Source organism: Rhamphochromis longiceps, linkage group LG18 (genome assembly GCF_057381845.1).
Source record: "Rhamphochromis longiceps isolate RC_006_pf linkage group LG18, R_longiceps_female_GT1.1, whole genome shotgun sequence".
NCBI classification, from domain to species: Eukaryota; Metazoa; Chordata; class Actinopteri; order Cichliformes; family Cichlidae; genus Rhamphochromis; species Rhamphochromis longiceps.
The window spans coordinates 18,543,319-18,559,454 of NC_140574.1; the positions used below are offsets into that span (position 1 = coordinate 18,543,319).

The following is a 16,136-nucleotide window of genomic DNA, read 5'->3' on the forward strand; positions in this document are numbered from 1 at the left end:
TGACACCACTGTGCTAATGACCTGGTTTGGGATTTGCACCATGGGGCTCCTTGGCTTACGAAGATGGAAGTTGTGGATATCCAGCTGGAAGGTCACCGTTGACGACGTCCACTCACTCCACATTTCCTCTATTCCGTTGACATCCTTCAGTTTTCAAGGAGGTTGACACAGTGCGGCTGTCACCGTTTCTTTGTATATATTTTTTTCAATATAATACACAGTTTCTCAAATTATGAAACAATAATGTCGTTTCCACAGAGTTATTGAAATGCACTATTTATTTATTTATTTATTTTGGTAGTGGGGGACACAATGTTTATGTGAACTGCATGCATATGATGTTTTTGTTTTGTTTTTTTGCTCCAGAGTTTAATTGCTTGACAATTTGGATAACAGTAAAGTTGGAAAGCAGCACTCACGCCTTGCTTGCCACTGAAGCCTTGTGATTGTTAGCTCTCCATGTAGTTTTTGTTCTTTTTTTTTAATCAGTTTACTGTGAGAAAAAAAAATGCCTCATTGCTTGGAGAGGGCAATGTTTTCAGTCACTCGCTATCTTCACTTTTTTTTCAGCCTCAGGAGTTTGGCTTGTTGGAGCAGAGTGTAAAGTCCCTGGGGAGGAGCTCCTCTGGTGTTGGGGGCACTGCCTCGACCTCACTCATGCCTGGTGTGGGTGGCATCCAACAAGGGAGACACACAATGGAGAGCAGGACTTGAAGATGGTGATGCTTCTGGTGGGCTCTCTCAGGACTCAGCCTTATTCTCAGGGTCATGCATTCCAGCAATCTCTGTAATTATAAGCAAGTGAGAAAAAAGTCGAGTCTTCTGCCTTTCTCAAAATGAACGTGCCCCACTCCTCAAGGGAAACATTCACATCTCTGAGTTCTAGTAGCTGGACGGGTTTTAATGAGGCAAGTCAAGTGTGTGTGTGTGAGTGTGTGATTGTGCGTGGTTGGTGTACATGTACGTCTGTGTATCTGCCCTCTTCTAACGAGCGTAATTGACCGACTATGCTTTTAAGCCGCCGTTTTTCACCATTTGTGAGAATATTCTACTAAATAGCCTTCAGTGATTATTACTTCTACGGGAGACACTTCATTGGGATTAAAACTTTCTCTGAGTTTTAAACTTCAGTTACTACTTTTTTTTCCTCCCTTTTTTGACAGTGTACTGTTAGAGCCAAATGGACAGAGGTTGAAGAGGCCACAGGTCAAAAGGAACTGCTGAAGAATCCCACCACCCGAGGACCATGAATTCCACTGGGGAACATTTCACCCTGCTGAGAGGCAGAGTGAAATCTGTGATGCAGCAGCACACGCTCGCTCGCTGTGGTGCCTCGATGTCTAGCTAAAATCTACGGGAGATGGGGGGGAAAAAAATCTCTGCACAACTGCTCAGTTTTACTACAAATACCGTGGCAAAAAAAATAAAAATGGAAAAAAAGACTGTGCTTTTGTGCATTCGATAGCATTTCAAAGACTTCTAGTCCACATAATGACTTTTGGAAGCACAACACAATATTGGGGATTGATGTTTATGCAAATGGCTTCATGTGAAGCTACAATGCAGGCCTATAAAACAAAAGAAAATAGTTGAATATTGAAGGCACGTGCAGGTACATGCATGACCTTATGCGCTGAATAGAAATTTCCTGGCTTGCGTTGTTTTCATTGCAAACATGTCATCTTTTCTGTATAACTTTGTTTGATTCCCCTTTCCATTCTCCTCAGAGATGAGACTTGAAACAAAAAACAAAAACAAAAAAAAACATTTGTGATGATCTTCATTGTGCCTATTTGCTCCCAAAATTTCCACATGGTTCTCCTTTCCTTATTTATAAGGGTATCCCTAAGAGGGAAGCCATGTCAGACACGTTTTTTTTTTGTTTTTTTTTGGAGCTTCTTGAGCAACATTCCTCACATGAGGTTTCTTCTACTTGAAGAAAAAAACAACTTCTGAGGAAAAGTGTACTGTAACTTAGAGACTTAACAGTGCAAGCTCTGAGTCAAGCCTTGCTTTGTCACTAATGAAAGTAGCAAAGAGCCCTCGAGGACTGAAGAGCACTGTTTGTTTGTGTTTGTGAGAGGAGGTGTGTATGTGGGGGGGGGGGAGGCAAGGTGGTAAAACTTTGGGAGAGCCGCCTGACAGAGCGCTGAGACACCGAGGGGGGAACTTTGGAGCATTGTTAAGATTGAAGTTTTAAGGCAGCTGAGACCTCCTGACAGATTCCAAGCACCTACAAATAGATGTTTTATATGAGTGTGTTTACCAACTTTACTGTAGTTTGTGAGGGCTTTGAATTTACCAAAGCACCTCGTGTCAATCTGTGTCATACTACCTTTTATTGATCTTCTTCGAGCATTTTATGGCACCATGTGGGTGGGGAGATTATTCCAAAAGCAAAAGGTGTGGACTGCGATTACAAACCGGGGAAAGCTTTGACATCACATATACATCGAAAGCCATATCTTAGAATATTTTAGCCTTGCATTTACTACTGATTGGGGAGAAACGAAGGAAAACAACAAGGCCTCTTTAAAACACGAGCATAATAATGGCTGTCAGTTAATAGCTACGTCTTCTCCCTTATAGGTCTAAATTTTCTATTACTTGTGCATTACTTCTCACTAGATGATTACCTTAAATGCCTGTAACAGTATTGCCTCATTATGAACTCCAACGAGAAACTGGGTATGCCCTATAGAATAAGAGCAGCATTATTATACAACCACATCATTAACTTTTATAGTTATAGCTGACTTTATAGTGAATTTTCTTTAACAACATTACATTTGGCCACACTAAAGGCTATCAAAGGTTGCTGTTAATTTTCTTCTTCTACACCAGCCCGTATTCAGGAGTATATCCAGACTGACTGTTTCTCTCCTTCCCTTTAGGATTGCAGTTGAAAAAAAAAAAACAAACCTTTGGTTTCCTCTTATATTTGGCTCTGTGGATCAGTCCAAATAAGAATGCACTGAAAGTGGTGGAAAGCAGTTGCGTGACTGTGATTTTTAGATGGGGCCCCTGGCAGAGGCAGCCTCCAGCCTGCAGAGGGGAAGAGTGCAGAGTGAGAAGCCCACTGCAGGGCTCCTCTCTGGATCTCATTTTCACGTAGCAGGGGTAGGTTTGGGGCATGGACCTCCACATGCAGGTGAGGGTGTATTCCAGTGCACCGCTGTGAACATCTTGATAAGAAGGGAAAGGAAAAAAGAAAGAAAGAAAGGAAAAAAGCCATTTCAAACATCATTAAATTAAGACACACTAAAGTGATGATTAAAGAAATGATAAAACAAGAGAAATCACGGAATATTAATATTATAGTGGGTTGTTTTCATTCTATGTAGCCTCTTATTTGAAATGGAAGAAAACAATGTATTTCTCATGAATAACACTGAAATGATTAGGGGATAGGCTGTAATAGTTCTAGTCCGTAGTACGTTAAAAAAATCCCTCAATCTTAAAGTACACTCGATATCCCAATTCCACGCGTGCCGTTACATGTCATATATGTCAACAGCAAAAGAGAAAATGTCTTTCTGCTTAACCATTTCTACCAGAAGGGGGACCAGTCCGTCTGCCGTAGACGGAGAGTGGCCGACGGCGAGCTGAGGCAGAGGAGACGCCAGGGTGAGCAAGCCGACTTTGGGTTTAGAGTTCGACTCCGGATCCGGGGACAAGCAGATCCAGCAATCCGCATCTTGCCATGATCCCTAGGATTTTAATCATGCCTCTCTGTCTGTGTGTGAGTGCAGGCAGGCTGACAATGATTTCCTCAGTGATTACGTACAGAGCGAGTCCCTGCGGGGTAGGGGCCCCCTCTGGAGCCATCCTGATGGCTTTGGGGGCCTTGCTTCCATTTTCCATTATTATGTGGACTACCGGAGCGACAGCGCAGTCCAAGACCTTGCAGGTTTGTGATGAGGAGGGAGCTTCCATCTTCTCTCTGCTTCTTCATCCTCTTTTTAAGAGCAATTTAGACGTAGACTTAGATCAGATTCCGAACCTAATTCATGATTAGCTGACTGGAGTGAGAAAAGGAAGAGTCTGCAATAGTTTTGATGCTGTTAGGTGGATATGAAGTGAAAAGTGTTATTGTCATTTTTTTTCCTCTTTTTTTTTTTGGGTTTTGTTGCATTTTTGCACACTCACGGGAGGCGTTTTGCTGATGTCTTTCTCACGCGGATGCATTTGAGATGAGAAGCGAAAAGCAAATATTGCGCTTTTGTTTCTAAACGAACATCATGCCTACACGCGTGTGTGTTTTCCCGGAGAATGGACGCGCATGACGGGATTACTATATTCTCACACTTTTCCCGATACCTAGCTCAACTAAATAAAGTCGCCTATAGCGATCGGGCTAATTGGATTTTATAACATCCACCTACTCATCACAAAATAACAGCAAACTCGTGTACAGACGGCGCGGCCGGGGCTAAGTTGCATCTTTATGTAATGGTAAAAAGGCAGCCGCGGTTTTGGTCAGTCAATTTTAGAGAGACTATACCTTTAGACTATCCCGTCCTACACAAATTGTCAGGCAGAAACTGAGCAACTTCAGCGTTTTCTATAGGATGTCGCGCCGCAAGCAAGCTAAACCAAGATCACTGAAAGGTAAGTGATAAGCCTGTTTGGTGGCTCTCAAAACATTTTGCTTTTTAAGGACATGACACAAAATGTGGACGAGCATGAACTGAATGCTCGTGAAATGTAACTGTCTCTCCCCCCACCCCTTTCTTTCTTTCTTCCTTTCTTTTTTACGCATTTCGAAGTGTTCCTTCCTATTTGTGTTGCGCATGAAATCGACTGTTTACGTACTTGGCATCGGAGGGGGATAAATAATAATACTAATAATATTAATAATAATAAAAAATTAAAAACATGCTCGGCTTTCGGTTCTCACTGTATACTGATGAGAGTTAAAGAAGGGGCAGGGATACGTTTAAAGAGCAACAGTGCAGCGCGACGCTGGCGAACATCTGGATGCGTTAAAGACGCTCCTGGTCGGAACTTGAACCGTCTGATGGAATGGGGTGCACAGTCACGTGACTCACCCCGTCTGAAACATTTTATACGTTGGGGAGGGGGGGCTGTGATGTGCGTGCTCGCAAGTGTGTGGTGAGGTGCAAATACTACCCAACGTTTAATACTAATGAGACATTTCATTAAGAAAAAGAAAAAGTTCTGGATTTATCAGTCAGGTTGCTTAAAGCTTGAAAACAGCTGAATTTCATCGGTAACGTCTATGATGTTATTTGGGTTTTTTTTTCTTACTCCCCTTTTTGGTCACTTTTTCCCTTTTTCTTCTTTAAACAGTTGGTTTGGTGGTAATCTGATCTACCATTTGCCACAGAGTGTACATGTCTGTGAGAGTTTCAGAAAGGGGGAGGGAGAGGGAAATAGAGACAGAAAGGGAGAGCAACATACACACACACATACACACATATTCACACATTACTTTTCTCTGTAGCATTTTAGTGGGGGGAGCTGTAGGTTTTTGGAGGTTGAGCTCCAGTTCATCTGGCAGGCATTGTATTTTGCTCAGCAAATAATTGTCCACAATTTCACATTCCCAGCTTGTGGTCTGTGGACCCCTTTCTCTCTCCCCCCCTTTTCGTTCTCGGAAGTCTTCATCTCAAAGGAAGATTACATGGTCTGTGGTACATTCATGCAGCCACCATTTTAAATCAATACCCAGGAGAGAGTGGAAATGTGAGTGCATGCACATCTTAAAATTGTCACATTCTGTTTCCAGACCTGCACTGCTCTATTCGCGGTAAACAGCTCCATACATAGATTTCATATTTTCTCAGAGCAGATTGGCATTGGCATTATTTTTTTTTCTTGTTTAGTTGGTGTGACATTTGCTATTCTCAAAAGACATATCACATATAATCGTCTCCTGCCAGCATGCCTACATGCTACAAGTGTGTGTGTGTGTGTGTGTGTGTGTGTGTGTGTGAGAGAGAGAGAGAGACTGTGTGTGTGCATTCAGAAGAACATCTGTTAAGATTTGTGTACATCTAAGTGTGCGGCAGAGAGGGATGCAGAGTGAGCAAATCAGTATGCAAATGAAGTCAGAGTGATGACATTGTTTGTTTTGTTATTGTCACTAAAATTTAAATTGGGAAAATGTGGAGCACGGAACATCGTGACTTTTATGTCTTCATTCCGGCTGCTCAACCGGAGCAGAAATGCAGATACGTCATAGATATTCCCTTGTTTTGGATCGGACCCAAGGAAGGCCAGGCAGATGTTATTTATTGTTCTTTGTCCATCTATTTCCTCAGGGACAGAGATAAACTTATACAGATGTCCACAATAACTTTGTTTGTCTTTTTTTTTTAATTGACATTTGACACTTTATTCTTCTCTATTGTTCAAGGAAGACATGATTGGTCATTTTATTTGTAGTTTCTTGTTTTGTGGCATCTCCTAATTTGTGTCGCTCACATTCATACATGTGTGAGCCCGTGTCTCCTATTCCTGTGTCTTTTCGCGAGCAGACCGGGATCTCCGAGTTCAGATTTCACTTTTATAGGTTGTCTTGAGGCAGTGGTCAATGTGAACGTTCCAATTTTTTCCCCTTTGCTCAGAAAGAACGCATTGTTCTGCAGAGGGGAGAATGAACAGAGATGCTGATGGAACGTGGTGGGAAGGTAGAACGAGCATCATGTGCAGCGTTTTGAGGGACTGGTATGGATAGTATGGACGTGGGGTGCATGCAGAGAAGATGAGAAAATAATGCTGTGACAGTTGGCACTCCTTTTTCCCTTGTGTACCTCCAACACACACCCACTTGCTCAGTATTGGCTGCTTGTGGGAGTCAGAGGTTATGTTTTTGGTCCCATGGAGGAAAAGGGCAACATTACAAGTCCCGTTTCAATTAAGTCTGAGAGACAGATCCGGCTACGTTATTGCTTGGGGGAATAAATGGCACAGGACGAGACCATACATCATTCGCTTATATGCAAACACTTCACCCCAGCCACTGACATTTACTCAATCCTGAGCCTTCTATATTTCTCAACTGTAGGCACATTGTAATTTTGTTTTGATGTGCAGAGGCTTTGGGTCAGCACATTGCCTCAGTCAGTGGTGAGCAGCGAGGAAGGAGGATCTCACTCCAAATCCTGCATGATGACTGCCACGTTGCCTGTCCTCCACTACTTCCTGAATAACATGAGACGCGGTTGATATTTTCATTTGGAGCGCAAATTACACTCTCAGGTCTTGGCACTGATGTGTTCATTGGCCGAGGAGGAAGTTTCCAGGTCTGTCAATTGCATATATAAATATATTTTCTGCACCATTTCCATTAGGTATGGTGATCGCCATGAAATCAGGGCTGTGCCATGTACACCGTAAATATTTGATGATTTTAAGAAACTCAAATTCATCACCAGACAAGTGATCCCAGGAGGTTATCGTGTTTTAAATATACTTGACAGGAAATATCACTTTACACTTTAAATATACCCCTCATGCACTGGGTGGATTTGTAAAATCTGTAATAGGCCTGTAAAAATAAAATTAATGATTAAATTGTCTGTTTTGGGGGAGGGGTTGAATTCCTAAGCTTGTGCATAATAATTCGATTTAAAGTTTTTATTGACGTTTTTCTGGTATTGAAACCAGACCTTTCGGGAAAAACTGAAACAAATATTTACTTGCTTAATCAAAAAAAATTGGCCATAAAATTTGAAGCTTTTCCTTTTAGTGAAAACAAAATTGAACATTTGACACGCATAACCACTCCCACTCCTATTCTCTTCAGTACTTTGAAGCATAGGTCTGTGTATGTACAAAAAATAAATAAATAAAAGTGTGAAGGGGTGGTTAAAGCTTCTGTAGTTTAGTCGGAAACAAGTCAAAAACTAACTTGCCTGTTTTTTTGGGGTTTTTTTTTAAGGCAGCCTGTTTGCAGTATGTTCACCGTTAAATGGTCTGAATGTCTAATCTTAATTTTATCAGCTGGAACGCAGACGCATGCTACAGTCCACTCTTTTTTTCTCTTTTCATGTCTAAAAGGTGCGTTATTCTTAGTTTACAGCAAGCTGCAGTATTCCAGTCTGTTCACAATTAATGATCTGTGGCATAACACCCATTAACACTTTTCTAATGTGACACAAAAATATGGATAGTATTATCATTAAGGAAATTATGATGGAGGCATGGAAAAATCCCATTAGCACGGCTGTCAGTGCTCTTGACATGCAGCTCAGTGTGTCGGACTGGGCGTCGCGGGAGCTGGCCGATATGTCTTCTTATTCCATGGCATGTGTCTCTCTTGTTGTCATGGATTGTCTGCCACATGGAGAAAGAGTTCTGATTCAGAGACAATGACGGATTTCCTCCACTGCCGCAAATGAAATGCTACGTTTCTGGGGTTTCTTTCTTTCTTTTTCTTGTCTTTTTCCCCCCTCTCCTCTTGTCTCGTTTGCATTTATGAATAGCATTAATATTTTTGGAAGCTGAAGTTGCAATAATTGCATAATGAGATTATTGATTTGTGACGTTTTTATAGTGCTGCTAGTGGAGTTCTCTCGCGCTCTCTTTCTTTTCTTTTTCTTTTTTCTTTTGCTTACAATGCAAGGCAAAATATAGAATATAAATATTATGCAACATGATTAACATGCTCCTCTATTGCAAATTATTTATGACACCAATCACCAGTTCAAATAATGCTCATTAAGAAAGTTATTCATGTGCAGTGTGTTTTCTCCTCCCTCCCTCCCCAACCCTAATTGAGGAGCGTTGACCTCGTGACCCGAGCTAAATTGAGTTGTAGTCCCTGTGGCGAGCGTCTCCTTCCCGGTCAGTCAGGGCGGATTACACAGCCATTGTGTTCGGCACTTTATCGTCCAAGCTGGCTGTAACCAAGCAGATGAGTCACGCATATCCAGGAACACACTCAGGGCTTTTTTTTTAAATGTCTGAGAAGTGCTGCGAGATACCCTCACACACAAACAGAGACACACCAAATTTGTGGCAATGCTCGCATAAAAGCGCAAGACATGTACGGCATTAAATACATGTATCTGTGCACATACACACTTCCCAAAGCAGCAGGAATTCATTTGATGGATTTGAAAAAGTCCAAGCTTCTGCGACTCTGCCTTATTCATCTCTGTTAAGCCATTAGTTGTTGCTGTTATGGCGTGTCATGGTTTGTGCGCATGTAAATTAGCGTGGGGTATTTTTTCAGTTGTTCAGTTGTGAGGGTTTTGGGGGGTTTTTGTTTCGTTTTGTGTTATTTTTTTATTTTTTGCTCCTCGTTTTGTTCCGATAGAAAATGAATTCATTTCCTAAAAAGTAAGCGTCCCGTCTTGGGAATTGTCACTCACGATATAATGACAGTTACTCCACATTCATTTTTTTTGTGTGTGTGTTTGGCCATTGTGTTAATTAGCGGCCTTTAATGCTGTGCCACTTGTTGTGGGATTATGTTTTTCCTGCTCTGCATTTTGAAAATCAAAGGAGCTGTGCTGAAATGGTCCCATGTGTGTTTGGTATTGTATCAACAAAACCTTGCGGCATGATTACAGTTTGTCACTGACTGAGTGATACACTGTACCTTGTCAAACATTAATTAACTGATAGCAGTGATGCAGTTACAGCAGTGTGGACTGAGTTGCAGTCAGCTGAAGTCATTATGAGGTAATCATGAGCTTCAGAGTATATTAATTAAAAGTGCCCACCCTATTTATATATGTACTGTTATGACTGTTCATCAAATGTCCAGCTAGAAGGAAACGTCACAGGAATTTGGCCTGACTTGACAGCTTACCCTCTATGATTGCTCCTAGCTAGCTATTAATTATCTAGCAGACAGGTGCAAATGAGAAAAGAATTTGCACGGTGATGGAAGTTGTTTACTTTAAATGGCAAAACTTTTAATAAGTTCACCGTGGTGACAAATCATCGCAAACCGCTGTAATGTTTAAGTTCTTATGGCAATGTAAAATAGAATTTTCTGCCTGAACTCCCTCATCTCACCAACAGGGACGGTAATCAAAACAAAAACTCCAGCTCCCACCACCAATCTCTGATAGAACCATGGGGGATTTATTAGGACCCCCTATCTCTAGCCCATTTAAATGATTCTAGATGCAAGGCGCTCAACGGTGTTAGAGAAACTCATTAAACTCTCAGGGCGCCAGCCACTAAGGCCTCCTTTAAGAGGACAAGGTTTCTCTGTTGGCTGAAACAGTCCTCTTTGGAGGCTCTGAGGGATATATACCTCCACGGTGTCCAACTATGTCTGCTCCATCACTTTTAATTGATTTAGCTAATTAATTGCTAGACCCATGACCATTTGTTTTGCATATTTTCTTCCTACATCAATTATAATTGTTGCTCGGGGAAATATTCAAGATATTCGGAAAACATCCCTATATGTAACTGAATTTACATTGTCGTTTCTTTACAAGTTTATTTTGAATAAAAGATTCTTTTTTTCTATATTGGAGTTCCTTGAAAATTCACTTTTTGCTGGACACCGGATGACAGCGAACCATAGTCGCTCCATCGTTTGCTGTCTTCATAAGAAACAGCTCGACACTTTCCTCTTCATTTTTCACTGAAGTTTGACACCTCACTTGACACTAACTTGTGCTCCCCTGTGGAAAAGGCTTCTGCCACCATAGGATCCTGGCTTAATTATGCAAAGTACAGGATATTTTGTGCGATTTTAAAAGTGCGCCAGTTTCTGCTTTGGCAGTCACTGCCACACTCCCCTACTGGGAGGTCCTGTCAGACTCCCCCTTCCTCTTTGCCCAGGAAAATGAAAGGCTAGAAAGAAAAGACATAATGGAGAATGCATTTCAACTGCAGGGGTGGAACGCAGAGGCGTAAGAAGTCCTCAGTGAGACCCTCATTTTACATGGAACAGGTGGGAGACTCTTTTGTTCTCTTCCCGCTGTTAAAATCCATTTCATTTCTTGTACTTGACATGCCACGAGGAACTCTCACCGGTTCCAAAAAGGCTCCAATGTAAAAGGTTCCTACCTTTTACTAAACATAAGTTGTGTTTTTCAAGGCCGGTGCTGTTGTCAGAAAGTCAAAAGTGGTTTAGCTGCCATGCACCTAATGAGCAGATGCGAGTGCCGATCAAGCCGTCACTATTTTGTCACCCACCCTGTTAAAGAGCAAAAACACTTTGCAGCCACTTTGGCTGCATCTATTTTCTATGTGTCTGTTGGCGTCTTATTACATTTGTATACTTTACTGTAGGTTTCATTTTGGATCACAGGATCACAGCTTTAGGAAGATCCATATTTATGCTGCAGTGCTCTTTTCATGATGCCAGTCTAACGTAGCTAACCAGTGCACCGTGCAACCTTCTTACTAATATAGTCATCAAGGTATTTTTCACTTGGTCACTGTTGATGTTGGGAGTGTGTTTCATGGGAGACGTTCATAATTCATCACGTCATTACTCAGTCCAATATGTTATTTACGTGGGTGGCTGTTTGCCTCGTTGCCAAACCTCATACATATGAAAGGCTTGTGCGGATTGCCAAACCACAGGTTGAGCTTTGGAAAGCTGCTGAAATCTCCTGGAGTTTCCATATAGAAAATCTCAATTGTAAATAATAGAAAAGAAGGAAATCTCAATGTGTCTAACTTGTTTTTCGCTGTTAACTGTTTCTTTCCCTCTGTTTCTCCCCCTTCTCTTTTTCTGGCAGTAGAAGACAATGTGACAGAGGACCAGCACAGTCCTGGGCAGACTGCCATTCCAAGCGGTAATGCTCCATTTCATATTTCATCATTTTCGGCTGGAAAGTGGATCATGTGTCTCTGTGTGCGTTTGTGTGTGTGCGCCTATGTGTGTGCGTCTGTCTGTAAAATTTTTTGTTGGGATCAGAATGAAATAAAGTCTGTGCTTCCTGTTTCTGAGGTTTTCTTGCTGTAAACCGAATGGTTGCATGTGTTTTTTATAACTCAAGCGCTTTAGTGCATTTTCCGTGTTTGTGTGCACGCATGCAGGTGTGCCTATAGCTGTCCTTGTGTTTCTGTGTGTTCTTGCCTCTTTTTTTTTTTTACGCTCTTTGTTTCCAAACCCTCTGTATGATGTAGAATAGAGCTACGCAGATGAATGTGTCCTGTCTCCACGCGTGCCATTCACAGTAGCCCTCCAGGAACAGAGCGGTAATTCAGGTCAGGCTAGCAGAAAGCCCCCTATGAATGAAGCCTGCTCCTGATGCACCACACTGTATATTTTCATTTCATTTGTCTCTGGTAAAGGTTAAGTCTCAGGCGTGGTTATTTTAAACCCGATATGGATGGTTTTGCCCAGCAGGCTGGGGACCCTGGGTACTCCTAGGCTGCCACATTAGTCCAGCATTTACCCATAGCGTTCTGAGTGCCTCTGTGTAAAATACAGGAGCTGTATGCATTACTGCAGTAAATCCTGGCTTAACTCACTTGCTCACTAGTACTCAGTAACTGTTTTTGTCTGATGTCTTGTTTGTTAGCTGGTATCTTAAGGTAGATGTGAGGTTCCTGCACTGATTTAGAAAGAAGCAGTTTTTGCACATACACTTTTCTGCTATCTGTTTCCGACTGAGCTTTTCCTCTTCATCAGACTTACTATTAGACCCTTTTGCCACATATTTGTGTATGGCTAAACTAAATAGCCGGGCCAATACATCTTCTGCTGTGTTAATTTGTATTGATGGCTATTGGTGGGTGGTTCTTTGAAAAGAATCTGCCTCCTTTGCCCATCTAACCCCGGCTCAAGGGATGAAGGACTGGGCATAAGAGGCAGACTTGCCTCGGAGACCTCCTGTCATCCAGAGCCAAAGCAGAGCTAATGAGTGTGCCTGATTACAACGACCCCCTCAGACACACGAATCTCCCCTCTCCCCGTCTCTGCACCGCCTCTATCTCCAGAGCGAGGGGAGACAGCCGCCACATGATCGATGTCTTCCTGTGGAGAAATCAGGAGGGCGCACAAATTAATTTCTCACTTTCCTCATTTGACTTCGTTTGACTGATTTATTTTTTAACCTCCTCTCAGGATGCAGCTTGACGAATGGTCAATGAGGAAATAGTTGTTTGCAGCGATGAACTTTTAAGATACAGCGAGCTTTCGCTTTGCCTATCTGTCACCTGTCTGAGTTTTAAAATGCAGTAATTCTACATAATGCCCCAACAAGTCCTCATAAAATCAAACTGAAAAGCAGCAGAAAGAGCTTACCTGATTGTCATGCGTTTGCTGCTTTGACGGACAGGGCCACAATAGCCATTAGACTTCTGACAAGCTAAGGGCTTCACCAGACATGGTGTCAGGATCTGCCTCATAAGTAGACCCCCAGTTGTGCTCTTCTGTGACTCTGCAAGCATTCTGCAGACCCTGCATCCTGTTTCTTATTCATGTTTGATATGTAGCAAAGGCAAAGGAGAAATGCTAACAAAAGAGGCCCTCTAAAAGATAGACAGTATTATGCATAGTATAGAGGGGCAGGAACAGTGTGATATCTGAGATTTAATGAGGCAGTGTGCTTTTTTACCCAGAGAGTCTGGAGCAGGCTTAAGATCTGCAGCTTGGCTTTACCACTGCGCTGCCTGTGTGTAATTATAACCACATGCTCAGTGCTTTTTCTTCTCTTTTATATATACATCCCTTTCTTTTTTCTTTCTTTCTTTTTTTTTTTTTGCTCTTGGCTATTACAGATTGAGGCTTTTTTCTTTCTTTGTTTCTTTTTTTTTTTTAGAAGACTGTGTCAGCTCTGTCAAAGTGGAGTGGAGTGAGGCAAATAGAAGAGTTTCAGAGATCTGAAGGGGTGTCTGGGTGGCTAGGTGCTCTAGTGTGGAGTAGTGTTGCGTGTTGGTGCGGTGTCTGAGACTCTGGCTCTGGCTGAGGTTGAGGCTGCCCACAGATCAATGTACTGCAGGGCTCGCAACAGCAGGAAGAGGAAAAGGCTCTTTCACTACACCACTTCAGAAAATCATATTCTCTATTATTCATTTCCTTTGATGTTTTACTGCACTAATGGCATAGCAAGGCGCTCCGTGCAATATTATCACTGCCTGTGAGAGCGCGAGTGAGACGGCTGAACAAGAGAAAGAGCATTTGGTGTGTTCAAATGTTGTTTCTCATTCAGCTTCTTTGATTTCCATTCTTCTTTGTGTGCTCATATCTTTTTTTGGTGCAGAGATTTTAATGGCGGTTGATGCCATCTGTATACCTGTGATTATATGTGCTGCTTGCTTCATGAGCTGCTCTCTGTTGTCTCCGTTGTTTGTTCTTGTCTCTCCTGTAATTGTTTGACACCTTTTCTCCCTTCCTTTGCTACTCTTATCTTCATCTCAGCGTGCATCATAAAATTTTCATAAAAATACTACATGTTTATTTGTAATTTATAACAAGGTGTCAAACACTTTCTGCCAGTGCACCACTTTAAGCTCGTCTTTAGTGCTCTAAGAGAAATGGCTTTTGACAAACACCTCTGCTAATCGGTGTTCAAATTTAAAATGGATCAAATGACTGACTAATAATTAGACTTAATAATTAATAATTAGACTTAGACACACACACATGTAAATTCTTGACAATTATTAACAATCTGGCAAGTGTCAAGCTCACAGCCCTGTCGCCGCATCATATTCTTTAATGATGGCGAATCAGTGGATGTGACGGTTTAAGCGGAGAGCCCCGAGTCCCATCCTCACAGAGGAGGATATACTTGGAGGCACATGTGGCATTAGAATGTAGTGTGACCTATATATGGTAGGTTCTCGGCAAAAAAAAAAAAAAAAGAAAAGTTTCAGATTTTTAAATAATGAGGTGCCGGCAAGCGTGTGAAGGTTATTCAATCTTAATGTCCTCCTATTTCTGACAGCCTCCCTCACTCTGATAAAGAAGCGTGCCCACCTTTGATCAGGCCTGCCGACACTTGTCGAGAGAAGCTGCTTGCTGGTTGGAATAAATTCTTAATTCGAACTTGGGGGTGGGTTGTTGTAGGACGGGGTGCCATGGAGAGAGGGGAGGGGCGTGGGGTGGTGGAGTGGGGGCATCGTAAGATCAGGATCTTTGTAACATCATGGGGAAATGAGGAGATGGGTGCACTGGTAATGATGTTTTTGACACCCTAGTTCTTACGCTGCACAAAGGAGGCTCTGTCAGGCTAAACCCTGATGGAGCCTGTATCTACAGGCAAGTAAGAACATGGCCCTCAGTGGTTTCACACTTTTTTGTGCTCAGTATGTCTCAGATGCATTTGAGTCAAATTCAGATTAAAACCCTGACATCCGTTAAATTTTGTGCCTAGCATCCACAACTACTTTTTTGTCTTCTCTTTATTGTAGGCCCAAGTTTTTATGAATTTTTCTAGCTTAGGGTTAGATATTAAATCTCCAGTGTTAAGGTTCACGCAGAGACTTAAACTTTTTAGATTAAAATTCTATTAACAGGCTTGGCCAGACAGTTCACTTTATATTATTATTGTTTTTTATTATTATATTTTCTTCTATCCCTCTGTGCTCATGCCTCCCTCTCTCCCTGTGGTCAGTGTCTGCACCTGTCACAGTGTGTGGGCCAGACAGTGGGGGATGAGGCTACGCTTCCTTGCTAGGGACCACGGGTCCCTGGTGGGGCTAATGGAGCAGCGAAGAGAATATCAATTAAAAGGTTATAAATATTTAAAAGCAAAAAAATATTCAATAATATAAGGGTAGGGGGTCCAGGAGAGTCTTCAACTCACAAGATGAAAGTTGTGGCATGATAAATGTCACTAGGCACCATAAGAGATCATAAGTGTGCGCGTGATGGATGGATTTGGACCCGGACAGATATTACACGGCTCTAAAGACGTCAATCACCATTCAGATCCCCACATTTTATTAGTACAGTATTAATGTGCTTTTAGTACAATAAAGGTTTGAAATTTATCCTTAGAAATCATTTTGTTAGATCTTCATTATATCCCCCCTATGAATAATTTCTCAGTCGCAGCTATGATCATCTCCCTTTGAGCCGCCCTTATCAGAGTATGGATCAGCGGTCAGTGTAGCCTCTCTCTTGTCCTTACCTTCCACGCCGACGCTGTTAAGATGCTCATCGGAAATTAACAAGGGTGTTAATTCGAACCTTTGTTTTAAATTAACAAGGGCGTTGGGCCTGATGAAAAATT

At 42.0% G+C, this 16,136-nt stretch overlaps 1 protein-coding gene across 2 annotated transcripts in view; it reads left to right on the top strand.

Moving 5' to 3' along the window:
• The first annotated feature begins 3,916 nt into the window (after window positions 1-3,916).
• LOC146648084 (zinc finger protein 521-like) overlaps window positions 3,917-16,136 on the top strand; it is an 89,349-nt gene continuing 77,129 nt past the window's right edge. Inside the window, exons 1-2 of one of the 2 annotated variants that reach the window (XM_085388052.1) lie at window positions 3,917-4,611; window positions 11,688-11,744. In XM_085388052.1, the coding sequence (XP_085244178.1) occupies window positions 4,572-4,611; window positions 11,688-11,744 (97 nt within the window). In that variant the 5' untranslated portion in view covers window positions 3,917-4,571. The remainder of the gene's footprint in view (window positions 4,612-11,687; window positions 11,745-16,136) is intronic. The other variant, XM_085388053.1, reaches the window with a different exon arrangement.